Here is a 26,593-nt window from a genome sequence, read left to right on the forward strand (position 1 = left end):
TGCAAGGACTGGCTAAACTTTAGTTTATAATGAACCACGACATCGTATAAAGTAAAGATAGGTATATGAGTATTGTAATACCTAAGCACCGAAACATTATCTGATAACAAGGACAAAACTCTGAAGTCCCCTTCAATGATAGACAAAAAGAATGAAAAAGATTATTTTGTACCAAGGTTTAGGAGCCAAACTGAGTACTCACTTAAACTTTGACACTTCTAAACCTACAATGGCTAGACAGTACGGAGTTCAAATTATCCTAGGGGAGTATCATTCTACAAAATTGTTTCTGTCATTTCTTCTAATGAGTACTACAAATAGATTCATTAGCATTGTCAAATGTAACAATATCCTAATGACAAGAATCAAACAAACTCTAAAAGTTATTCTCCACACCCAGTTAGAGCAGAAACTCATCGGTGGCACTGTATTTTTTTTTCACAAAAACATATCTATTAGAGAGGTAAATTTGAGTATACAAGTAGTATCCAACCAGGAAGAAGAAGGGACAGAACAGGAAATTTTGAGATAGCCTACTCTCTCCCAGACCAAAAATAATCCCAAAACTTCCTTATCCTCCATTCTAACCAAAATGCCCCCTAGCATACCACATACCCATCTGCCACATGTGCATCAAGCTGTTAAGTGATAAGTGAGGTCACAGTTCCCGTGCTCCCCCGAAGGGGGTTGATTCCCTTCTAACTATCCCTTTTATCCTAGAATGAAATACATCCCAAATTTGATGCAAAAGAATCTTAAAGCATAACATACAATATAAATGATGATTCACATACAATCTTCTAATGCCAGCAATAATTGGCACTGTCAGTTTGGTAATAAGCAACAATACAGAGGAGGCCTCGCAGTGACATCTCAGCATAAATTGAATAATACCAGATTACTGAGCACAGGCCATCATAATAATCAGAGGTACAAACTAAAATCTCCAGTAAAACCAACCGCAGGAAAATCACAACTCATTAGTAAGGCCCCATTCAATTTCCTCAGTCTTCACAGAGTACAACAATAAGCCAAAGGCAAGAAGCACCACACGCACCACATTGAAATTGCAAGACTATGATCAGACAAGCCACACACACGCACACACACCCGAAGCACAGCATAATTCCATCAAGAAAGAAAGTCAATACAGCTACCTAATCACTCGGTAGGAAAAAAATAAATTAACATACATGTATAACCTAGAAGAAGCAAAGAGAAAACAAAATAAAAAAAATATATAAAAAGTGTCGGCAATGCAACTATGAAGTTTCTATTATACAAACATGAATTCTGCTTACAGTATGAAGAAGACCTACAGTAATAGTACACAGCAGCAACGCTTATCCGTCTCCTCCTCCAACTCATCATCACTTGGAAACCAAGAGAATCTCAGGCTTCTTGACCTTGGTGGGTGTGTTCGAATTGGAGTTGGAACCAGCATTAGCCTTGGCAGCCTCTGCGGTCCTCACATCGAGCTGAATGAGACTCCTGGTGGCGAGAATGGCCTGCGGTACCAAATCATGCGAGGCACGAGCGTACAAACAGCGAACCGCGAAGGAAGCCGCGTCCTTCACGTCCTGAGAGTTCAACGGCCCCAAGAGACAGTGTCCCAGGATTCTGAGCGAGGGTTGGAGAATCTCCCAGGGGAGAGGGATTCTCTCGCCTTTGGCGGCGCGAATATCGGAATGATCGGGAATCGGGGCGTCGTCGAATTGAGTGCGGCACGGGCAGGGGTCGGAGCCGGCCCAGGCGGCAGCGAATTGGCAGAAGTCAAGCTTGGACCAGGCGGGCATGTGGGAGATCTGGGAGAAGTAGGAGTGGAGGGCGACGCCGACGATGGCGGGGCGTTTGGTGGATTTGACGCCGAGTTGGGGTTCCAAGGGAGGGGAGATGAGGCCGACGGAGGGAGGGGAGAGGGATTGGGGTTTTCGGAGAGGGGCGTGGTAGATGGAGGGGTGCGAGAGGTCAGGGATCGTTACGAGGAGGGGTTTGCCGTTGCGGGATCTGGTCTCGGCGGCGTAGAGAGCGAGGAGGACGGCCTCGAAGCCGGCAAGGGAAGGAGGCTCAGGGGAGTGGATGCGGGAGAGGTAGAGACCGGTGAGGAGAGGGACGAAGGATAGTACGACGAGGCGGAGATGGGGGTCGGCGGAGAGGAAGGTGTCGTAGAGCCAGTGGCAGAGGGGGTCGGAGTGGGAGCCGGAGAGGGAGGCTGAGACGGCAGCGTAGGCGGCGGAGGAGGAGAGGAGGGAAAGGGCAGGGCGGTCGGAGTCGGCGAGAGAGGAAAGGGGGTCGTGGGAGGAAGAGGGGAGGATGGCGGCGAGGGCGTGGATGCGGGAACGAGCCTTGGACACTGACTCCCACCACGAGTGCATTGGGTCGGTTGCGGGTTTCTTGGGATCGGTGGTGTTGGGTGTGGGCATGGAAGAAGACGGCGACGATGAATCGCTGCGGTGGAACTCCATGCTCCTCTCACTCTCACCCTCACACTCGCTCTTTTGCTTCTCTCTCTACAAAGCAACTGCCACACCAAAACCCCTCCATCTCTCTATTTAATACCCACTCACTCATCTTCTCAACTTCCCTTTTCCTCTTTCATCCTTCTTCTATCAAATCACACATCTAAATCTTCACCCTCATTCAATTCAATTTTCCATTTCTGCAATTTTTTATTTTCGTATACAAAGTTTTAAAATTTTCAAGATATATTTATGTTCTTAAAAATGCCTTTTGAACCAGACAAATACTTAATCAATTAGATTAGCGTGAGTTTCTAACGTTATTGATCGAAGAACTTTTAAGGAAGGAGTGTTGTTTTTGCTGCTCCTACTTTCTACCACTCTTTAATATAATGTGAGTTATATATTTCCCTTTTGATATACAAGTAGTTGAGAAGAAAGGTTTATCTGAACTTTGGTTCTACAGGTGATTAACAGTGGTACCTAATTGGTCATTGAGTATGCAAGTTCAAATGAAATGAATGAAGATTGCTTGAACTCATTTGTTTGATGAATTCCTTCAAAGAAGATTCAATATGTTTGAATGGAAGAGGTTGAAATCTCTATTGTTGTTGGGATTCTGATGGATCATATATGAGATTATGAACCATAATTGTAATGCTTTGTGTGGAGGAAGAAGGAACAAAAGGAGAGAGAGAGAGAGAGAGAAACAAAGGTAAAAATTAAGTTTGTTTGAATTAAATTGATGAGAAATTAAGAAAAAAAATTGTAATTATCAAAATTTATATAATAAAATAAATTGTTAAATATCTTTCTGGTCTTTAATCTATAACAAAAATTAGAAATAATTCCAGTTTGAAATTTTGTCCTATATTTTTATTAATTTTAGTGGTGTTAAATTTTATTTTACATAACAAACTCATTTTCTACTTCAACATAGAAATATTGATCTATAAAATGACACATTACGTTTCGAGATGTTTTCAATTAAAATTTAATAAACATGAATATAAATAAAGAATAATATATGATTAACTATGAAACAAAAAAGTAAGAAAAAAAATTATTTATAAATTAAATTAAATTTATTTAAATAACAAGTAGTATATAATTTTTTTCACATATCAGTTTTAGAAAATTAAAATATAATAAAATTAATTTTCAAGTTAATTGATTGAATTAAACAGTTTTCCTAAAATTAATTATTAAATATTAAAATAATTTACTTCATAACATATTAAATTTTAAATTATTTCATTTATTTTCGCAATATTTTTCGTTTTAACTATTTATTATTTTATAAAATAAAAAATATTTTATTTATACCTCATCTTTATTCCTTTAGTATATATGAGAAATTAGAATGCATTGTGGTTGGTAAATCGTGATTAATTTACTTAATGAAATTAATTTATTTTTTTATTTACATACCTTTGAAAACATAAGCCAATTTTTTTATACTAAAGTCATTTTTAATTTTGTTTAAAGTAAAGTTATTTTTTATTTTTATTCTATTATGTTCTAATGATATCTATTTTTTTTCATTTTTATTTAACTAATTTAATGTTTAAAAATAAAATTAATTAATTAAAGATAATAACGAAAAAAAAAAGGTTACAGTAATTTATATTAATATGAACTTGAGGAAAATAAAAAATAATGTATTAATTCATAATGTTCGTATAAACAATAATGCATCATTTTATATTATTTATTCTCACTCCATTAATCTTTTACATTAGAAAATAATTATATTTACTCTTATTCTCATAAAGATTTCAATTAATCATTGTAAAACTTCAAAAAGTAGCGTTTTAGAGGTGGTATTATTTTAATATGAAATGACTTTATTATAAATAGTTTTGTTATAAACGAGTTTTATAATTTTAAAACACATTATCTTTCTAGAAACCACTTTTCTAGAATTCTCTGACTTTCCTTTAGAAATTCTACTTTTCTACTCATCTGATTGAAAAATTGAGACTTTAGGAGTGATCCTGGCGACAAACTCTTCAATTTAGATCGATCAATTTCTCTGTCTGAGTAAGTTTCGACCCTTTTTCTCTACTTCTTTCTTTCTTCTATTGCATGTGGGCCCTACTCATTTTGCATGTAACGTTCGAGTCTTCTATAAGACTCTTTGTTGATTAGTAGTACTAACGGTATATCCTGATCCTGTTTCTATTGTCTGTAGGTACAAATAGAGCTCCTCGATATGTGTGAGCGGAATAAGGTCTCTAAAGTAGTTTGGTCTTCTAAAAAGGTAAGGGAAGCTAGTCATTTTCTTTAGATTACGTTTACTATGTATGTTTAGCATTTTCATGAATAATAAGTTGATTTTAATTGTGATTTACAATATTGATGTTAATTGGTTCATTTAAATGAGTGTATTTGATTATTTGTCTAAGTGATTTCGGTATGATGTAATTTTGATCTACTTGTTGCGATGAATAGTATGGTTTGAAATTGTATAGATGTTTGAAATTGGTTGAACTGTGTAAGGGTTGGTGAGTTATCAAAGTTATAGGTATTTGTAGTTAAAATTGAGGTTTTAATAGGCGAGTTTGTAGTTATAATAAACTTGTTTAAAGGTAGAATAATATTTTTTTATGAAGTTGTTATTGGTTAGTATGTTGTTTTTTGGTGCATTTTAGCTCATTTTGTAAGTTCTAACTAGTGAAAACTTGAAATAGGAAGACTATGAGAAAACTGAGATTTAGAAATGTGTTATTGGGTACATTATGAATTGTAATATCCTTTAGTTTGCAGAATTTGGTATTAGAAGGAGTGGAATTGAGTTTAGGTATGTTTAAGAGTAGTCAAGTTGGTTTGGAGTAGCTACTTTGAGTTAAAAGTGTATTTTCAAATGTTTCACAGTGCCTAGGAGGACCTAGGGATTAGTTAAACATGTGTAAAGAGTGTCCAAGGTTAGATTTAAAGGGTAGCAATTTCTGGTGTGACGTTGAGCACCCTTGGAGCGCCCCCTCAACACCTTTTTTTTGCGCTAGCTATGGCGCTGAGCGCCCCTTTTGCGCAACCTTTGGCGCTGAGCGCCCATAAGAGCCCCCTAGGCTTTCCAGTGGCTTCTGGTGCCTGGACGCCCCTTTCCAAGCGTTGAGCGCCCCTTTCTAGGTTTTTGGTTTTCCAATTTCTATGTTATTTTGTGTCTTTAATGCACTATTTTTTATACTTTGATGAATATGTAATGGTTTTATGTGATTGCTTACTATGTTTTTTGTGTAAAATATCTATATGATTATGAGGGATATATATGTGATGATGAGTATGTTGATGATCATGTGAATGGTATTGATGGACATAATTTCATGAATCTCGTGAAGATGTTACATGGTGGTGCCTTATACTATTGTTGGTATGAATGGTCAGAGTTAAGCTGAAGGGTTATCCTGACCCTCTCAATAACTTCAATCTCAAGTAGAGATGGATGGTTATGTCAGTAGCAGGAGGTCCTACTCTGGGGTCTTTCTTCATGCGGCAAATGACGTTTTAACAGACTAACCTTGTGTGATAACTTAAATTGAGCCAACAATATTACCATTACATGTACATGAACCACCATAACTCGACATTCATACTATATCTGGATTAGTGAAGTCAAATTCTGTGATATAATTAGGATGGATGTTTTATTATGTGTGCAATATAATATATGATGGAATATTTTTTTTTACTATATTGAATTGTTTTATCACTAGCTTATCCTTGCTTTTATGTTGTTTGTTTTTGTGTATGTTTTTCTCTTTTGCAATGATACCTTAATCGGTGTGAGCTTAAAGAGTGGACATCTTTCTAGTTGGTTCAACATGAGGAGGAAGATGAAGCAACAATATAGAATAGGTTCGTTTCAAGGGTATGATCTCCTTCTCTAGAAACCTCAAGTTTCTTGTAAGTTATCATCTATGTAACACTTTATTTTAGTAGTTTATACTATTAAAATGAGATGTTACAATCATTCTATCATTATAAATAACTATATTCAATTAAGCTAATTAAAATATTAAAAATAATTCAAAAATTAAAAAATTATTTATTTTATTACATTTTTAATCATTATATTAGTATAAATTACCTAAAATCTTAAAAAGAATCCAAAAATATGGTATTTAAAAAAATAAAGAACTAAAGTCATGCTCATTCATACAATTTCAATAAAAAGGAAAAAAAAATTAACTAAAATCATTTAGCTTAGTTAATTTTTTTTAAGGTGGAGTCATTAAGAGTTACGAAGACTTCATCCTATTATATGATATTTAAATAAAATTACTAATTATTGGTAAATACAAAAATAAATTAATTATTTTTATTAAATTAACCAATAAATGACATTAGTTTCTTTAAAGCTTACTCATGATTATCAATGTCATGAATATAGAATAAAATTTATATATGATTAACTATGAAATAAAAATAATATAAAAAGTTTATTTAAAAAATTGGGGATTCCGAAAACTTCCATCCATCGTTTACAACATTTTGGAGTCGTTGTAAGTATGCGACAAAAGAAAATTCACCTTAAGGATTAAATATGAGTTTTTTCTTTATGTAGGATTAAAAGAGGAGAAAAATGTTAGTGAGACTTAGTTTCATAATATCCTATAGGATTTTAAGTTTCATTTTACTTACTAAAATGATTATTTATAGATATATTTTGTAGTTTCATTTGGTAATTCACATTTTTACTTATGAATCTAGTTTGATATATAAATAAATGTAATACTTCATTTTAGATGTCACAAACATGAACGAGTAAAGTCTTTAAGATTAAATTTATGATACTATCATTCTAAATAGAAAGAATTAATTTTGGATTAATCTAACCCATAAATTAAAATCAACATGACTATCGATGTTCAAATAGAAGATGCAAATTAAATTACATGACTTCAATTTATTTAAAGTAAAGATAAATAAAATCTCAAGTTATCTATGTTCTTTCACCGCTCTACACAACATAGAAGCATCTACATTATCATTTGTTCGTATAAAATATGACTTATATGATTATTGTAAACAATCAAATAAACAAAGGTGAGCTAACCTCAAAAATCATTAACAACATAACAAATTGTTTGGACATCACTTTTATGTTCAAATATTGTTAAGGAATAAATTGAAACTTCAAAATGAATGTCCTTTTCATAGTTGACATGGTTGTGCAAAACCTTTGCTTGAAGTCTCCACTTATTTTGCCTTTGCTATCAGTGTAGTTTCTGCACCATAAGTTTTACAAAGAATGGTTTCATGGACATGAAATTGTATATAAATGACATAATAATTGTGTCGAAAGAACTAAACCAATAAATGGTCAAAAAAATTAGAAAAGAACTAAAACATACCCAACAACAATAAATGACTTCCCAAACGAACGCTCCAACGATGGCGAAATGGTGAAAACGTGTCTCTTTCGGTGCGCATTGCTTCCAAAGGTTCCAACGGCAACGGATGTTCAGCCGGTAAACGGTGTCGGTCGGCGAAACGATCAAAACATCCTCAAACGATGCTTCTTTTCACCGTCACATGATTCTATTGGGTCGTCCTTCTCTCTAGGATTCTCTCTAACTCAAGCTCAGATTCTAATTTTGAAATCACAAAATAAATCACACCACTTTGAAACCCTGACACACTTTCTTTCCACATCATTTTCCTATTTTTAATTTCTTTTTCATCTGATCCACTGAAATCTTGACACGTGACCGTGTCAAAATATGGATCAAAGAATCATTATCCAAAAATTAAAATAGTGGCTGTGAAACAACTGTTGTCAGATTTGGTCCTATTTGAAATTATTCATTATTTTTTTAAAATATTATTATTTTCTTTCTTGATTGTGAATTTAATTGCAGTGACATGAACATTTAATATATGTAATAGTTCTTCATTTATTTATTTTGTACATCAAACTTTTTCGAGAAACATAAATAAAACATTCATCTTCAAAATTATATCAATCTTAATTGATTGAATCTAAATAATAAATAAATAAATTTTGATTTTTACAAAAAAATATTTCTAAGAACAATTTTTATTTTCTAAAAGCTAATTTAAATAATAAGATATTTACATAAGGAAGGAGCATTTAGTTTTTACATAGTTATAGTTGAACAAACAACTTCCAACCACGAATGGCCGCCATTAACGGTTGCATTTGTAGCATTTTTAGTTTCGCCCATACAACATCTTACGTAATAATCAATACATATCACACAAACACCGTTAACATTTCAGAGCCAAGCTCAAACAATGACATTCTGTGCTCTTTCCAGCACCTCCATCTCTCCCTCTTTCCCAGCCTCTCATCGCCATCAATCCAAATTCTCATCTCTCAGATTTTCCAGCTCCAGATCTCAGCCTCTGGCTACCCAGTTGAGGAAAACCATCGCAGCAACACGCTTTACAACGTTTTGTTCTCTGGATGCTGCAAATGCTCCGAAACAAGACACCCCAATTGAATTCAGTACGCAGTTCTGGTTTTTTCTTACGACACTTGGATTCTTTCACGTTCCATTTTCTGACACGCTTGCTTTTTGGATTTTGCTGTTGTTATAGGGTACATCCCTTCAGTGTGCCTTTTGTGTTTGCTTTATTTTCTAAACCTATTTTCTTTGTTGTTTTTGGTGGGGGTGTCATTCAGGTTTCCATTTCTTCTAGTGGATAGAGTGATTGAATATAATCCTGGAGTTTCTGCAGTGGCCATAAAGAATGTAACAATAAATGATAACTTCTTTCCTGGACATTTTCCAGAAAGACCAATCATGCCTGGTGTTCTCATGGTTGAGGTAAACACTGTGATGATTCCAGGGCCAACCCTCTCATATTCCATTTATGTCACTTGTCTTCTGGCCTGCATTCATTTTATTATGTAAGTGGGAAATTCTCTGTTTATAAGCTGTTTCTTTAATTAAATAAATATCAGCCTTTTACAATTTACATGGTCCTTTGGTTTAGTTGTGTCTCTGTTGCTTTATGTGGATTTTGGATTCAACCTTCCTGCTGCAGTTCATTCGAAACTTTTAAGAACTCAATCTGGATCAATTTGGTTCCCAGTAAAGATCTTCTACATTGTACAAATGCTGGGGGTGATTTCTCATATTCACTTTCATGCTGCATAAGATCCAATCCAACTCTTGAAAGAGATTTTTTGTTGAGATTGGCAACAAGTGTATGTTATATTCTAAAGGTTCTGTTGAATCATACTTGATGCAGGCGATGGCCCAAGTAGGTGGCTTGGTTATGTCGCAGCCTGAAGTTGGAGGTTCCCGTCAGAATTTCTTCTTTGTTGGAATAGACAAAGTGCGATTCAGAATGCCAGTGATTGCAGGAGACACGTTAGTTATGAGAATGACACTTACTAAACTGCAAAAGCGATTTGGAATTGCAAAGATGGAAGGGAAAGCATATGTTGGAGGTGAAGTTGTGTGCAAGGGAGAGTTTTCTATGGCTACTGGGAGTGAATAACTAAGACAAACCCCTCCAAAAACAAAGTTTTTTCTGCTGCATTTATTACGTGTTTGAGGTAGTTTAAGCCTAGATTATTTTTTATTGATGAACATGATCACCATTTGAGTCATTCGACCTCATATACTTCTCAAACACAAATTCATGCTAAGCATTTTTCCTCATTCCAAATAAGCATGAAGATAATTACTGTCTGAAGTGACAAGTAAACCCAACTTGCAATTTCCAACCATCCCTGTCCCTTTCACTCCATCTGGTTTGGAAATGAAATACAGATGCAAGTAATCTATATAAGGTGCCATATCATAGTATTTGTAATACACATACATTAGAGGATGGTATTTGAAACTTCTCAAGGGAGAAATTTGGCTCTATAGAACAATGATTGAAGTTTCTCCCTAGTGTACATTATTATGTTTATAAGCCAAGAGCACCAAGGGGAGTCTTGCCCTGTCCAGCCTCAAAGTAGAAAATGAGCATGGCCAACATTGCAATCCTGGCATGCTTTATCTCAGCCAATTTCAGTCTCTGTAGTTTGTCTGCATCAGGAATGTAAACACCATCCTGGATTGTGCCAGCAAATCCCAAAGGGTCAAAGAATTTGCCCCCAGGGTAGCCTTGATCACCAGTGGAGTTGCCAAAGTTCTCAGCAGTTTTTGACCATGGGGTAGCCCATTCCACTGACTGAGAATCTGGGTTGAAGAAGTCCACCCATCTCTTGCTCTCAACCCATCCCATTAGAAGCAACTGGGTGCCCAAAAGAGAACCAAAGGAGAAAGGAGCAACTGCATTAGGATCAGCTCCAGCCTCAAACCATGGAACTCCACTCCATGCCTGCCCAATAAAGATGCCTACAACTGCAGCCATCGCCCACCTCCCATGAATCAGTTCAGCTTCTCTATACCATTTCAGAAATGCTGGGTCTTTCCCCAGTCCCAGAGGGTCAAAACCATAGTCACCTGGTAGCCTGCAATTGCAACATTCAACAGGAAATGAATCCACCAAAACAATGTTAACACTTGTCATAATACTCTTTCAACTTTTCATTTCATCAGTCTTTTTTTCTTGATTTTGACTAAATTTCAATCAACTACTAAAAGAGATGCTAGAATGAGTGTCAGCATTTGTCTTTCCAACAAAGAATGTAAGAAAAGATAAATTGAGAGGACTTACGAGCCATCAAGCCATTCTGGGTCAATGAAATTCCCACCACCTTTTACAGCAGGGATCCATGACTTCTTTGGAGCAGCAGCAACTGCTACAATGAGTCTTTTAGGACTAACAGCAGCACCAACTTTGGCTCCAATGCCAGCAGCAAGCAGTGCCTTACTCCTCTTTCCTCCACACAAGAACTGAGATCCAAACCTGTTTAACACAGCACCAGATGTTGCAACTGCCATATCTCTCTTTTACCTACTGCTGGAAACTTAGGTTAGTTTGGAGTTTTGCTTGAATGCACACAATAATATGGTCTTTATATGTGACATGGGAGAAAATCTGAGGGAGCTCTCAGAGGTGGCCAAGTAGGCCAATGAAATCTGCAGAACAAATCTCAAACTCTCATGGATAGATTTTGGACTAATAGGAACTTGGTCTTCATCCCCTTCCCTCTCTTTCATGCAACCACGTGTATCACTGATTCACCACATATCGTATTTTCGTCCACTTTATATCTTATAATATGGTGTCCATTATCTACTCATAAAAACAAAATATTAACGAATGTTCAATCTCACACCAATGTTATTAAAATCAACCAAACAAACCACAAAATATAAAGAACCAGAAATATTCGGAGGAAAGTTATTAGAATGATAAGAAACGTAGATAAAATCACAGATCACGTTACTATGGGGGTTTTTGAAATGAATAATCCATTATAATCAATTTTGGATTATATATTTTGAACTATATCTTTATTTTGAAATCTTAATATAACTATAAAACTTTTAAATTTGTTTTAGATATCATCTACTGAAAAGTGTACTGCTTAAAATGTTATTTTCATCATTTCACTATAATGAAAAGTTGTAAGGTAAAAAATATGGAGGTGTAAAAAACAAAAGGTCTTGAGCTAACAAAATTGTTCCATTCTACTATTTTTTATTTATGGCTTTTACTTCCTGCACCTTATTCGTGGATCATCCTAATTTTAATGGTTTACAACTGATAAATTAATTAAAACATAAGATTGATAAACAAAAGAGATTATCTCAACATATATATATATATATGGTATTAATAAGTTATTTAAAAAAATAAACATAACAATAAAATATATCTAACGCAACTAAGAAAAATTACTAGACAATAAAGAAAAAATACTTTGCAACATCATTGTCCTTGACCAGAGATGCTTCAATACCTACTCCTTATTTGTTCACACCAATAAGGTGATTATCACAAAAGAAACAAACAAATACACAAGAAACAACAAGGTAAGCTAATATCAAAACAGAATTAATAAAACAAACATAGAGATATTATTCTACATCACTCATTCATAAAAAAATCATATCACATATAAATACTCATACTAGACTCAATTATACACTTGTGATGGTCTCTACTGCTTTGTAGGGCCATTGCCAATGGGTTTCATCCTACCACACACAAGATTAGTTTGTTAACATCTTTGGCTAAGATAAAGCCCCTAACACTAGGACCTCTTGAATCTCTCACCACAAACTCTACCCTTCTTTACTTGAGATTGGATGGTTATTAGATTGATAGGATAACTCCCAATACTGAATCCACATATCAATACATACACTAAATAAAGGCCACCATATAATCTCTCCACAAGATCCCTGGAATTACACCAAATACATTCAATTCTCATATCCATTAATAAGCTCGTCATCACAATTTCATACATCATTATTTGCATGCATATTTATCCATAAATCTATCTATCATTCTTAAATAAACATCATAAACTAACTATCATTTTAACTTCACAAAATCTTACATTAAACATACTAGAAAATTATATATAAAATGGTATTAGACTCTGTTAATTTCGTTAAGCGAAAACATCTACCTGCTCAGTGAATTGTGCTTGAAGGCCCACTCGCTTGACAAAATTTATCATTAGAACTCATAAAGTGAAATTTTCCAAAATCGCTCAACGAGACCTGTCTCGCCAAACTACTGCCAAGTTAGTGAGCCCTCTAACTTTGGCTTTGTCCAACGAGTATATTCTCATCCAATGACCACCAAGTATGTACCTCTCTTACTTTGACATCGTCCAACGAGTATATCCTCGCTCAGCAACAACCAAGTTAGAAGTTTTATGATTTTGGCTTTGCCTAGCGAGTCTACATAATTCTATAGATTTATGTCATTTCAGTCTTGCAAATTCAGTTCAACAAAAAACACGGATGCCAAAACATACCAAATTTGAATTATACAACCTTCACTAACTCAAATCATCTCATCTGCAATACCAATTAGTCAACATTCTCAAATTTCATCATACAATGAATTCATGCAATTTAAGAACCTAACCAAAATTCAACATATCACACTCATCACACAGACTCACCATACAATCAAAATATTAGACATTTCAAGGTATTTATAACTTAAAAAAAATACATTTAGCTTACCTTTTCTGGCTAACAGCTCATAAGACTCTAACCAACGAAAATCCTCTCAACTTGCATAATGTTCTATCTACACATAGAAACATCACAAGAATGATCAGAACATATCATTATGATCATTGATCAACAGAGACTCATATAACTAACTAAAAAGACGCATGCAAGTAGAGAATAAGTCTTCCCTAAGTAATATATTCTTTCTTCTCCTCATTGTTGATGTCATTACTTCTTGATGAATAACCCTTCCCTAAGCAACAAAACAAAACAAGATGAGTTAGTATTTTCTTTCAATGACAAATCAGAATTCTTTTTTCTTTCTTTTCCTTTTTCTCTCTTTATTTGTTTTCCTCTCTTTCTCTTACTTCCTTTTCTATCTTTTGTTTCTATTCCTTTTCCCTCTTTTCTTTCTCTTCTCCCTCGTTCGTTTCTTTCTCTCCTATTTCACTATTTTCTTTCTCTTTTCTCTCTCTTTTCTTATTCCTCTTTTTCTCTTAACACCTTTTCTTTAATTTATTTTTCTTTCAACACCTCTTCAATTTCTTTCTCTATAAACTCCTTCTCTTCAATCTATTTTTCTCTACTAATTTTCTTTTCTATGTTTTTCTTTTCTCTATCTCTCTCTTTCATCATAGTTTGAGCATGTCATCAAACATTTTCTCTTTATCTCTTTAGGTGTATGATTTCCTATCTCCTTATGAATTCTTCTGCCTCTTCATCATGTTCCTCTCCTTGGTCTAAAATCATGCTTTTTTTCATCATGATAATAGGAATGGGCTCTCATCATGTCTTCCTATACTTTTATCCACACCCTCCAACTTTACACTCACATCTTCATGAGACCTTTGGAGCCTTTCAAACTATAGTTGAGTGTGTTATTGCAGTTGAGTCATTTGTAAGTTGAGCTTCTCAAGTGACACCATGACTGTCGCAGTCTTAGGTGATGAAAGATCACTATTTGGTGAAGAAGTCATGTCTTGCAAGAAAAGGTTAGTAATAATAAATAGATTTAGGACATCATCACTTTTCTAAGTGTTCCACTTAAATTTCACTTGTGTATCACACTTATAGGTTTTTTCTCAAATGTACTATCACGCCTTTTACCACTTAAATTCCATTTAGTGCTTTGCAAAGAACTTCACTAGCTTAAGCAAAAAGCGAACAAAGAATGTGAAAAATGCGAGATCTAAATCTTAACTCAAAAGATAAAAAGAAAATACAAAACTCTAGACAAAACTAAAAAAATAAAAAACATAAAACAATAAAATAAGAAAATAATAGAACTACCAAAAAGAGTTAAACGAGACAACACAAAGACTTAAGAAAAAGATTGATTGCAAATAGATCAATAAACCACAAACAAAAATTTGTAGTAAAATTTTATGTTGAACTCTTCAATTTTTTCTCGGATCCTTACTTTTTATTTATTTTTATTTCAATATATATTTCTTTTCTTTTAACTTGACTCCATTATTCTTTCTTTTCTTTTCCATTTTACAGTTCAACACAAAAACAATGAAAATTATACAGATTGTCCTTCAAACCCCAAAACTCATGTAAAATCAAAGTAAATAGTTAATACAATTATCAAAAAACAGAAAAAATATATAATTTCTACGAATGAAATGCATAAATGTATAATTATAATTGAGGAACATGAACAACACGAAAAATTAAAAACTCAACAAAATTGGATCAAACCTTAGGGGTTTAACTCCTTAAAAAATTTTAAGAACAATGAACCAAACAAATTTTAAAACAAAGCATATAACACAAACATTAAAAAAATTAGGTTTTATTCATATGACAGAAGAATAGGATAAAATAGAAAATTTAAACTAGAATCTTGCTCTATATACCATATGATACAATCCTATATAGGAAAGAGTACAATCGTTTTTGAATTTGAATCCTCAAAAGGCATAAACAAAAATAAATGAGAGAAGAATCAGAATAAGATAGAGATAGAGACACCATAATCTTGTAGATTGATAAGTCAATAAAAATTCGCCATAAAAGTTATCATCTTTTATAAGAATTAGAATTGGAATCGCCACAATCTAATAGATTGATCAATCAAGAAAGATTTGTCACAAATAATTCAATCTTTGATAAGAGCCAGAGTTCTAATACAAGAACCAAGAAAATGTTTTCTCAATAAAAAACCAATTTTCATATAATGACCATTCAAGGTGTATACAAATGTATTTGGATACCCCCTATATATAGGCACAAGCTCAAAGACATCAGACTCAAAAATAACTTAAAAATTCAAATAGAAATGAACTATTTGTCAAGCTAAACACCTTTCTTACCTAGCAACTACTCAACATTCTCGCCTAGTAAGATAGAAAGTTCGTCCAACGAACTTACAAAATTAAAATAAATTACAAACATTTTAATTACCTAAAATTTATTCTATAATTATGTTCCAAGATGATCTTTATGTCTCAAGTCCTTTGAATTGAAAAGACTCATCCTCAAGTTATTCTTGTATTGAATGAAGAGATAGTATTTTATACATCTCCATATATTTTAATATCTACAAGTGGTGAAATTAATCTTTTTATTTTTATTTTTCTTCATTCATCTTCTTCTTTCTACACTAGTTGGCATCCAATTGGCTTCATCTTCTTCTTTCTACACCAATCCCCTGCCCTCTTTCTTTTATCTTTCCTTATATTGAAAAATATATTCTCAATTGCATAATTTAAAAGGTATTTTTTATTTTATATTTCAATTGTGAAATCTAAAATACAATATATAGTTTAGATTTATATTTTTAAATATACAATTCAAAACGAAAATTGAAGATCCTAAACTAGAAAGAAAAATTCAAATTTTGAAATTTATAGAGTGAGAGCTGTGGAGGTAGAAGAAGAATCTACCCCTTATTGTATAGTGTGTACTATGTTCAATTGTCCATATTGTTATATTTTTAGTTGAGCCCATACTACATCACTAAGCCCAACCAAATAAAGTAAAATAGGACCAAAACGATGACCCGTAAATTCTTCTTTCTGCTGTCCCCCACATTATGAAGCCACCAATGTCAAGAATTCCATATGAATGGAAACTTCCACACCTTGCATAACATTCGTTATGAAACAAAACATAGTACAAACATTTACAAAGATTCTATAGTACGGAGATATTCACAAGTAAACAGAGACTTCTATATATTCTTCCTGTCTTTTATGTGTTTTATATTACTCATAAAAAATAGTTATCTTGAGATGTTGAGAAAGGTCATATTCCCAACTTATTGACAAAGACACAAGATTTTATTGTGTATTAAATAACATTTATTACATTTCATCTACTTAGTTCTTTAATAAAATTAAACAAAATAACTTTTTCTTTTTCTTTAGATGGTATTTTTCCTCGAAGAAACAAGAGAGAGAAAAAAAAAAGACTACATTAGTTTGTCTCTACTATCGAGGCTGCATCTAATTATTAAAAACATCTGATTACAATTTTTACTTATTTTTCCAAATATTCTTTTCATAATAGTTTCTTTTGACTTTGTACACACTCCCAATAAATAAAGAGAATATGTTAATACCCAATTCATATAAGATAAACAAATATGAAATTGAACTCAAGTTTTTTAGTTAAAACACTAGAGAAAGTATAATACATGGTTTTCCAAAGGTTGAGTATTATAGATATACACAAATTATAGTTTCATATATTCTTCATTATTAGTTAGTTTTTATATACTTTATATATAAGTCTTTATAAAGATAATCATTGCGAGAAATTAAGAGAGATATAACATGAAAAGAATAATATATATATATATATATATATATATATATATATATATATATATATATATATTTCTACTTCTAATATATTTTGGATATATGGTTAATATATAATAATTATAGTTTAATGATTAAATCATAAAAAATAAATTACAAAAAATTAAATAATGTGTCTAAACTCTACTATTCTTATCCATGATCATAAATGTTTTCGGCTAATGTTTTCAGCTCTAAACAGTAAATCGTAATTGTTTCACATTTAAATAACTATTTTTTGTTTAGAGTTTAATTTGTAATAAATAAATATTGAACATTAAAACTTAAATTCATTTATTCTTCTTCGAGGTTTATATTTCTTCTACAAATCATTTCACATCTTTTAGAAATCGAGATAAAAATTAATTTAAATACTTTTTTACTCTTCGAATATCTTTTAAGAATAAAATTATATAAACAACTCCAAAACACACAATAAATCGTATGAGAAATGATCCACTCACTTATCTGAAATTGAAACAATTATATTTAGTTAAATTGAGATAAAGTCATAAAAAACAAAAACATGCACAACATTATAATTTATTACATGTGTAACTAAACATTTATACGATAATTCCCTAATAGTTATGACGAAGTAAGAATTCCAAAATAAATATACCTTATATAAGAAATTATTGACTCACAAAATTGAAACTAAAATAATTATATTTAATATTAAATTGAGATAAATACATAAAGAAAATAAACTTGTGCGAATTGTGGTTCATTACATGAGTGTAATTAAAAATTTATATAATAATTTTATAAGAAAACAATAGTTTATAATATGTATCAACCTGAGATGGAATAGACCATGACAAAATCACACAAATTAGAATTCAGCAATAGGAATAGTTTCACAAAAATTTAAGAGGGACATGTATATTTTTTTTTTATTTTTTTCAAAAGCATTTGACAACTATGTAACGGTCATAATATGCCTCTCAAATACATTATTCTTGTTGATTTTCACAAATCACCAATTAAATTTAAACTCACACAAAGAGAATTAGATCGATAAAGTTTTCGATATCATCATTTGGTGAGTGCAATGGACCACATCTCAATTCTAAAAAAAAGAAGAAAAAAAAAAACTTTTGTAAGAAAAATGATTAAAATAATGAATTACATAATAACTTTTGAACTATTGTATCCCACACTTCTCACTTTCTCTTTATATCTCTCTGGTTGGAAAGCTTATTGTAAAATGTGAAGTAGAAGTAGCTTTATTGTATGTGTTTTAATATAATATGTAAAGTAATAAGAAATGGCCCTATCATCAAACTAATACATCATCTATTCATGCATGGTTTGAAAATCAAGAACCAAGCCACATAATTTGAAGAATAAAATATACACAACAAGAACTTTGAACCTTTCCCATGAATCATTACGGGAAGTTGCTGGTTGACAATGAAACGACTTACAATAACACAAACTCCAGCTCCTCCAAAACCCTACTCGATTAACCTTTTTCATTTTCTAGCATGCATTTCTGTCTTTTTTTTTCTTTTTCTTTTGCTTTTTGAGCCACACAAAGACACAAGGTATAATAATAAGTGTTGTGTGTTTCCTTTTGGCGAGGATCGTGGAATTGGCTTCCATTATTGTCACTAATTTTGCCTGTGCTTGTGATTCCAAATCATTATAATCATTTGCGTTCTCGGACCCAATCTCATAATTATGTGCATCTCTGCTATTTTTTCAAACACTTTTCAGTCAAAAGTTTTCAAACAAATCGACTGAGAAAAATCACCCAGTAATTACCTTTCCTTTTCATTCTGTGCAGAGTACAACGTACTATAAATCTCTTACAAACTATCAAAGTCATTTTCAACAAATTTTAAGTTTGAACTTCGAAATCTTTCCCTTCTTTCTCTCCCTACATCTCTATCACTTGCTGTTTCACGTCTTCATCAATTTTTTTAATATATAAATATTTCCCACATATGAATAAAGATTAAACTTTAAATTTAATTCAATCAAATTAGTATTAACGTAGTATTTATATTTATTTATATACTATAAATTTATCTTATATTAGTTAATATGAAATTTTTAACATATCTCTTTTATTTATATATATATATATATTATAAATACGATACTAGACGTTAATGGTAATATAACAGTTATCTAATAATGAGTGACAGACCAAATAACAAATTTCATTAAAAATAGATTTTGAATAATTCTTTAATACTAATTGAATTTTAAATCTAATTCAATTATATGAAATTATTTGTAAAATAAAATTTATATCTATTTATATATTATAAATTTAGTTAATCTATGTAAACTATCCAACTAGATATAATATAGCATAATACATAAAAACATGGTTGCAAAACTATCGTGGGAAACATTTTAATTAGGGGACCAGACCAATTTATCATTCATGTTGAAGATCATCATCATATCTCTTTTTAATTTTCAACATAAGAACATAATAGTCTTACTTGTCCGAAGTTAATGTGTGTATATTATTTAAAAGTAATTTTTTTCCTAATGTTTATTTTCAAAGAGAAAGTGACTATGTGATGACTATGCTCTAATTATCCCATAAGTAGTATTCTCTCTCTCTATTTAACTATCGTTTGAGGTTGTTGTGAAAATTATTAAAAAGTAAAAAAGAAGTAGATAATGATGCGATTGTAATTGTGTCTTATTTTGAACGAATTATGGAAGTGTGGCAGAAGAGAGTGTTAAGGATGAAGATGAATCCATCATGGTTTTCATACTTTGTTTTCATATGTACCTTTGAAATTTTACATTGAGTTTTGATGGACGTAATGGCATTCATAAGTAGGGACATGGATTCGGTTGGAATTTACATTTATAATGTGTTGTTGTTTTTTATTAAATAATGTAACTTTCACAATATTTATTCAATAACATCTATGGTTTGTGGTGTCCAATAATAATAATCTTCTATATCTATATTTATGTAGGATTCCTTTTTCTTTTTACACTATTCATATTTTTATTTTACTTTTTATAGTATAATAATTATTGTTAATCATCCTTTTACAAATAATTTCTATTTTGAAATTTGTTGAATAAAACTGTCACAAGTTTTTTTTTCTGTCATATTCTTTGGCATGGTTGACGAATAAAATTAACTTTACTTATAAATACTTAAAAAATCAAGGGTTAAATATGTTTTTAGTTCCTATATTATCTAGCGTTTTTGGTTTTAGTCCCTCTTTCAAAGTAAGATACATTTTAGTCCTCCTTCTTAAGGAAACTTTGATTTTAGTCCTCCAAAACTAACACCGTTAAAAATCAGCTGATGTGGCTAACGGTAGACTGACACAATTTTTTTTTGTCAGAGTTTATCAGCTTTTCTTCCTCTCTCTCCCTCGTCTCTTCCTTCAATCCCAAAACACAAAACAGTAAAATCTTTCGGTCAAGCTTTTCTCTCGCATCTCCCATCACCGGTCAGACAACCACCATCATCAAAACCACGAACGCCAGCCCCGAGAGCATAAAGAGGCAAAGTCACGTAGCTGCATAGAACTTGGGTGAGAACCCTGCAAAATTTCACTTTCTTATTAGCTTACACACACAAGTATATAACCCTGTAAAATAGAGTGTGTTGAATTATCTCCAATACAAGTCAAATGTACTGGTGATTTTTCAATGCAGTTTTGGAAAATGAAGTGAACTTACCCCATTGTAAGTCTGATGATGATATCTTCAGTAGTTCGGTGAAAGCAAGAATTTATTTTGAACTTATTGTCGTACTGTAACAAAAATATGATGCGAAGTTAGAAAATTTGTACTTCTTTTAAGCTAAATGCTGCATAATAGTCGCAATTCTCTTGACATAAATTGTAAGTGTCTGACAAAGCAAATGCACCTGAAGTATATTCATTGAATATCATATTTCCTATCAAGAACTATTCTTAGGTTTTTCCCCTAACTATTTGAGGTTCCGAAAGGTTGTTCTTGATTCCTAGTACTGATAGATTTTCTTTTTTATTTATTGTAAGAAAAATATTTTACGGTGTAGATTCAACAAGAAAGCACGGTCTGAGCAATCCTGCAACCTGTCTTCAATGTTGTATAGCAAAATAACAGGGTCCAATGCAACAAAGTTTTAGGAAAGTTGATCTCTGGTATCGGTGTGGGTTCTTCTCTCGGGGCTGGCGTTTGTGGTTTTGATGATGGTGGCTGTCTGACCGGTGATAGGAGATGCGAGAGAAAAGTTTGACCGGAAGATTTTACTGTTTTGTGTTTTGGGATTGAAGGAAGAGACGAGGGAGAGAGAGAGAGGAAGAAAAGCTTATAAACTCTGACAAAAAAAAATGTGTCAGTCTACCGTTAGCCACACCAGCTGATTTTTAACGGTGTTAGTTTTGGAGGACTAAAATCAAAATTTCCTTAAGAGGGAGGACTAAAATGTACCTTACTTTGAAAAAGGGACTAAAACCAAAAACGCTTGATAATATAGAGACTAAAAACATATTTAACCCAAAAATCAAATACCACAATATGTTCCGCTTATAATAATAATAACAATAATAATAATAATAATAATAATAATAATGGTAATTTATGTCAGTAATTATATATAAAGAGAATGTGTCTTTTTTTGTTTTTTCAATTTTACTGTCTTAATTAATATTTTTTAAATTTAAATAAATTATTTATAATGAAAAAATATTTTTCAGTTTTATTATTTTAGTAATTTTTTTTAAAATTCAAATAGTTACTTTATAAAAGAAATATTTACTTTTTTATCAATACTTTTTCAAATTTAAATAATTACTCATACTAAAAAGATTGTTTACACAATATTATTTATAATATTTTTTATTTTAATGACTAAAATTTATTTTATATATAATTATATTTATAACTATATACACTTTTTATTTTTTCAATTTTACTCAATTAATTACTACTTTTAAATTTTAAATAATTTGCGCAAATCTAAAAATGCATACAAAAGCTTTATCACGTACGTGTTTATGGTAGTAGTAATAATAATAATAATATGTAATATTTTCTCTTCATAAGAAAAGATATATATATTTATTTTCAATTACATTAAACATTAACTACACCTTTATGCTTAGCCTTGCATTTAGTTAGTAAATTTCATATATATTTAATTTAAATTAATTTTCGTTTAGTTTATTAAATTTTAATTTTTTATTTTGATAAAATATTTAAATATTAAAAAATTGCTAATAGTTCAAAAATATCAATATTTGATAATTGTTTTAGTAAATCTTAATTGATGTTATTTTTTAGTTAAAATTTGTCCAGATTTTTTCCATTGGTATCAGTGAAGCTTTTTATTTTCGGATTGACATCGATTCGAATTGTTTTCCATTGCTCTTAACAATAATTATTTACAGCAACATCAATTGAGATATTTTCACGTTGTTGTCATTTTGTCTTTGATTAATGACCGTTAAAAAATTTCTTTTGTTGATATGGCCAAAAACAATCCCAGTTAATATTCTTGAACATTTTCTCAATCAACATTAGATTAAAAAAATCCTAAAAATTATCGACATATATCATCAAAAACATGACAACCACTAATAATCGAAAAAATTATTTATAATTGTTTATAAAAATAAATGATCTTCCTGTAATAAAAAGAAGGTTCTCATTCAAAATCACTGCCTTGTTGGTCTACAGCTCCGTTTGAAATTTTCAGTTCTAAAAGACATGAAAAATCGTAAAAAGCGTTATCAATTAATGAACTAATTAAACACATTAATTTAAAAAAAAAATACGCAATTAAAAAAACAACAACAGTAATTATAAATTAGAGAAGACAAAAAGTACATTAAATATAAAGTATTTATAGTAAATTGTATACGTGTTCCCTGCCTCCTAAGTCGTTTTTGCGTGTCGACGCACGCATGAGAATGTGGTGAATTTGTATATACAGTGTTTGATGAGGTCAATTTCATGATTCTTTGTGTGGCTATGCGTGTAAGAATGCATTTTCTAAATTCAACTCTATTTTCTAAATTTTCCTTCAACAACACAAATTCTCACACATCAAGATAGTCTTTTTTAATAAGTAAATTAAACCAAACATAAACCTTACGTATTTCATCCCTTTTCAGTAAAAGGGCTGTTTTTTAATTTCAAGTTTTTATTATGTTACATTATCCATATAGCTAAATAAAAATAATCTAAAAATAGAAGAAGAATTACAAATTCCTTATTTTAAACATTTTAGAAAGTAGATTATGGTTCCTTGCACAATCAATGGATGACATTGTTGAAGTTTAGAAAGTAGATATCAAAGGTCTTCTTCTTTTCCAACTAATCAAAATCGCCCTGTATCCATGTGGGAGAGTCGAAAATAAGAAACAATTAACAAATATTCAAATTAAAACTAGATCACCAAATTTCATTGTCAAATTCATTTCTATATATATCATGGAAAAGAATGATAATACTGAAATGAACCCTTTGTCAATCAAATTAGGTTACATTTAGTAAAAAGTGGTTCAGAAAACTATCTCAAAAACCCAAAACTAGAATATACACAACAAACTAACTAAAAGTAGATTGTTATTTTTAACAAGACTTTCTATATAACGTCAAATTTTACTAGCTTGTGGTGTATACGTTACCTTACTTTAAAACTTATTTTTCAAAACCCTAGTTTTTAACTTATAACCTTTTTTTATACTTATGACTAACTTTAAACTATTTATTGTATTTTTTTTCTACAAAAGTTATGTTCTTTTTCCTTTATATATATATATATATATATATATATATATATATATATATATATATATATATATATATATAACGTTTTAATTTTCTTAATAAAATTAATATAATATAGCTATTTATTTGACTTTATTAAATTTATTTTATATAATTTAGTGAATGAAATAAAAAAAAAGGTATCTATGACATTGATAAAGTGATTTTTTGTTTTAACTATTTTTTTATATACATAACTTATTATAATTTTGTCTTTTAGGTAACTTATTTTGAGTTCAAATAATTAAATTTTTGGATTGTACTCATATTTGTTGGAGAATTTTATGGGTCTTCGTAAGTTTTCATTATGACGTGGTGTACACTTAAAATGCTGATGTAGCAATGTTATATTATGTGGAATTTTTTTTAGGTGAACAATTTATGACATGACACAAAATTTAATTGGAAATGTTAGCGATTCAGAGTCCATATCCAAACTTGAAAAAACGCATAATCATCACATCAAAGATGAAATAGTTTATACATACTTTCAAACCTGATCTAGCATTAAAAAATCATTTCAACAATTAGCATAAACAAAACATCAAATTATTTTGAAAATTGCAAGCAGTTTTTTCTGTTTGAGATTGTTGATACCTACTTTATACACTAAATTGTGAATAATGAAGGTTGAAATCGAAGGCTGTGTTGGTCGGAAAGATAGGGTGGCACTTTCCTTCATCTACAGTCGCAGTGTCGTCTCTATGAGGTCGCCGACGATGGATTTCGGCGTCATCAGCATTTGCATGGGCGAGAGGCTTCTCGGCACAACTACCTTCAGCAGCATCTTCGGCGGTTGTCTCGGAGGACAATCCGGCGTTGATCCAGCAATGCTCGTGAGGGACTGAAGGTCGAAAACCGTACTCCGACGACGGAACTGAATGGCAGACACGGCGGCCTAGCCATGGAAGGAGGTTGTCCTTCTCCGTCGGTGACTCTCGGACTGGACCTAACCTCACCTATGCCCAACCCTCCTTCCACAATGCCACCATCTACGACTCCTCCAAACCCTTCCGCCACCTATTGCTCGATTTTCCTTCGACTTTGCGAGTCGTGCAGAGTAGAGACTTTTGCTGAGGCTTTTCACTTTGTTCTTCTCTTTTTGGGAGCAATGACTCAAGTAGGTCTTCCTTGTCAAAACCTGAATGCTAAACACCGAAGAAAAAAAAAAGGGATTTGTGGTTTTTTTGAGTCAGAAAGTGTTTGGTTTAATTGAATTTGTGAGTTTGCAGTTTTGGGGTTTAATCTCGTGTCTGTTTCGTTAGACAGTGGTGGTTGTTGGTGGTGACGCTGTTGGCACAACGATGGGGGAGGACGCTAAGGGGGAGGGAGGAGAAGATATGGTGGAGCGTGTCGTGCGGGAGATGGTAGATCGAAGGCTTCTTCTCCATCACACCACGGCGGTAGGGTAGTTGGGTGATGGTTGGGTTGGTTCCGGTCAGAAGTTTCTCACACTTCTTTAAATGTTATGTGGAATTGAGATTGTAAAACACATCCCTCACTAAATTTAATCACAATGACATGTCCTCTTAAAAATAATTACAGCTCAGCATCTATTAACACTGTTTGAGAATATTTAACGGAAAGGACATAATTGATTTAATTTTTCAAAAATTTGGACTCAATCGAGACTGTTACAAACTAAAGGATGATTTGAGAGTTTAAACCTTATTTATAATTAAAAAATCATTTATATAATAAAAGGTATATAAATTTTTTTTTATAATTATCTTTTATGAGTATTTTTATAATTTAATTATAGTTTTAGTTTACTAATTATTGTAACAATAATTTATGTGGTTATTATAAGTGCAAAGTGAATAGACATATGCATAAATACACGTGTTTTCATTAGTAAAAATAACATAAATTTAAATATATATATATATATATATATATATATATATATATATATATATATATATATATATATATATATATATATATATATATATATATATATATATATATATATATATATATATATATAAAGGGAGAAAACATTACCAATAAGTTGGTTGTGATATGTAATAGTTCAACTCTAGATTGTTTGTACCATTTTATATTATATTTTAATTTAAACATTACATTATTAGTAATATTTATTTTATTATTTCATAATTATATTTTAATACATCAATATTGATAGATGGTAGGTTTATTTATTTTTCATTTTTAGTTTTAGTTTACATGGTACATTTTAACTTTATTTTCAATATTTTATGTCTATTTTAAAATATGTTATTTTGACTTTATTTTCAATTTTAAAAGAAATGTTGTAAGATACATTAGATATACAAATCTTATGATATGGATAGTTTCCTCTTACATCAATCTTAATTACTCTATCTTTTAACAAATGTTATTTTAAAAGTTAAAATTGTTGTGGTAAACCTGACATAGATTTAATTATAATTTTAATTTCTAAATTTTTTCCCTAAAGTAAAAAGAAAAAAGTTAATTTTAATCTCTCAAATGTACTAAAATATGA

The 26,593-nt window shown here is 31.3% G+C and overlaps 3 protein-coding genes across 4 annotated transcripts; 1 reads left to right on the forward strand and 2 right to left on the reverse strand.

Moving 5' to 3' along the window:
- Nucleotides 1–1,169: 1,169 nt before the first annotated feature.
- LOC148205813 (hyccin) lies at nucleotides 1,170–2,670 on the reverse strand. Its single transcript, XM_088103853.1, has one exon. It carries the CDS (start codon nucleotides 2,463–2,465, stop codon nucleotides 1,371–1,373), a length of 1,095 nt encoding a protein of 364 aa, XP_087959979.1. The 5' UTR covers nucleotides 2,466–2,670; the 3' UTR covers nucleotides 1,170–1,370.
- A 5,830-nt stretch (nucleotides 2,671–8,500) lies between these two features.
- LOC148205814 (uncharacterized) lies at nucleotides 8,501–9,939 on the forward strand. 2 transcript variants are annotated; one of them, XM_088103855.1, is made up of 3 exons: nucleotides 8,501–8,934; nucleotides 9,027–9,256; nucleotides 9,684–9,939. In XM_088103855.1, exons 1-3 carry the CDS (start codon nucleotides 8,721–8,723, stop codon nucleotides 9,933–9,935), a joined length of 696 nt encoding a protein of 231 aa, XP_087959981.1. In that variant the 5' UTR covers nucleotides 8,501–8,720; the 3' UTR covers nucleotides 9,936–9,939. The 2 variants fall into 2 exon arrangements, 1 of the variants encoding a protein (XP_087959981.1); XR_015783367.1 differs by lacking the exon at nucleotides 8,501–8,934 and having other exon boundaries at nucleotides 9,139–9,339; nucleotides 9,684–9,820.
- Nucleotides 9,940–10,076: 137 nt separating this feature from the next.
- LOC148205815 (chlorophyll a-b binding protein CP24 10A, chloroplastic-like) lies at nucleotides 10,077–11,477 on the reverse strand. Its single transcript, XM_088103854.1, has 2 exons — nucleotides 11,109–11,477; nucleotides 10,077–10,902 (listed from the first exon to the last, which is right to left on the reverse strand). Exons 1-2 carry the CDS (start codon nucleotides 11,333–11,335, stop codon nucleotides 10,353–10,355), a joined length of 777 nt encoding a protein of 258 aa, XP_087959980.1. The 5' UTR covers nucleotides 11,336–11,477; the 3' UTR covers nucleotides 10,077–10,352.
- Between the last annotated feature and the right edge of the window lie 15,116 nt (nucleotides 11,478–26,593).

This window comes from Vigna umbellata, chromosome 1, assembly GCF_029865625.1.
Source record: "Vigna umbellata cultivar VRB3 chromosome 1, Vumbellata_1.0, whole genome shotgun sequence".
NCBI classification, from domain to species: domain Eukaryota; kingdom Viridiplantae; phylum Streptophyta; class Magnoliopsida; order Fabales; family Fabaceae; genus Vigna; species Vigna umbellata.

Bases quoted from the DNA above. Each gene is read 5' to 3' on its own strand.
- LOC148205813 (XM_088103853.1), bottom strand. From the start codon at position 2,465: ATGGAGTTCCACCGCAGCGATTCATCGTCGCCGTCTTCTTCCATGCCC.
- LOC148205814 (XM_088103855.1), top strand. From the start codon at position 8,721: ATGACATTCTGTGCTCTTTCCAGCACCTCCATCTCTCCCTCTTTCCCA. The intron at 8,935-9,026 runs GTACGCAGTTCT...CTGTTGTTATAG, and splicing joins AGACACCCCAATTGAATTCA to GGTACATCCCTTCAGTGTGC. The intron at 9,257-9,683 runs GTAAACACTGTG...TACTTGATGCAG, and splicing joins CTGGTGTTCTCATGGTTGAG to GCGATGGCCCAAGTAGGTGG.
- LOC148205815 (XM_088103854.1), bottom strand. From the start codon at position 11,335: ATGGCAGTTGCAACATCTGGTGCTGTGTTAAACAGGTTTGGATCTCAG. The intron at 10,903-11,108 runs GTAAGTCCTCTC...TTGCAATTGCAG, and splicing joins CCAGAATGGCTTGATGGCTC to GCTACCAGGTGACTATGGTT.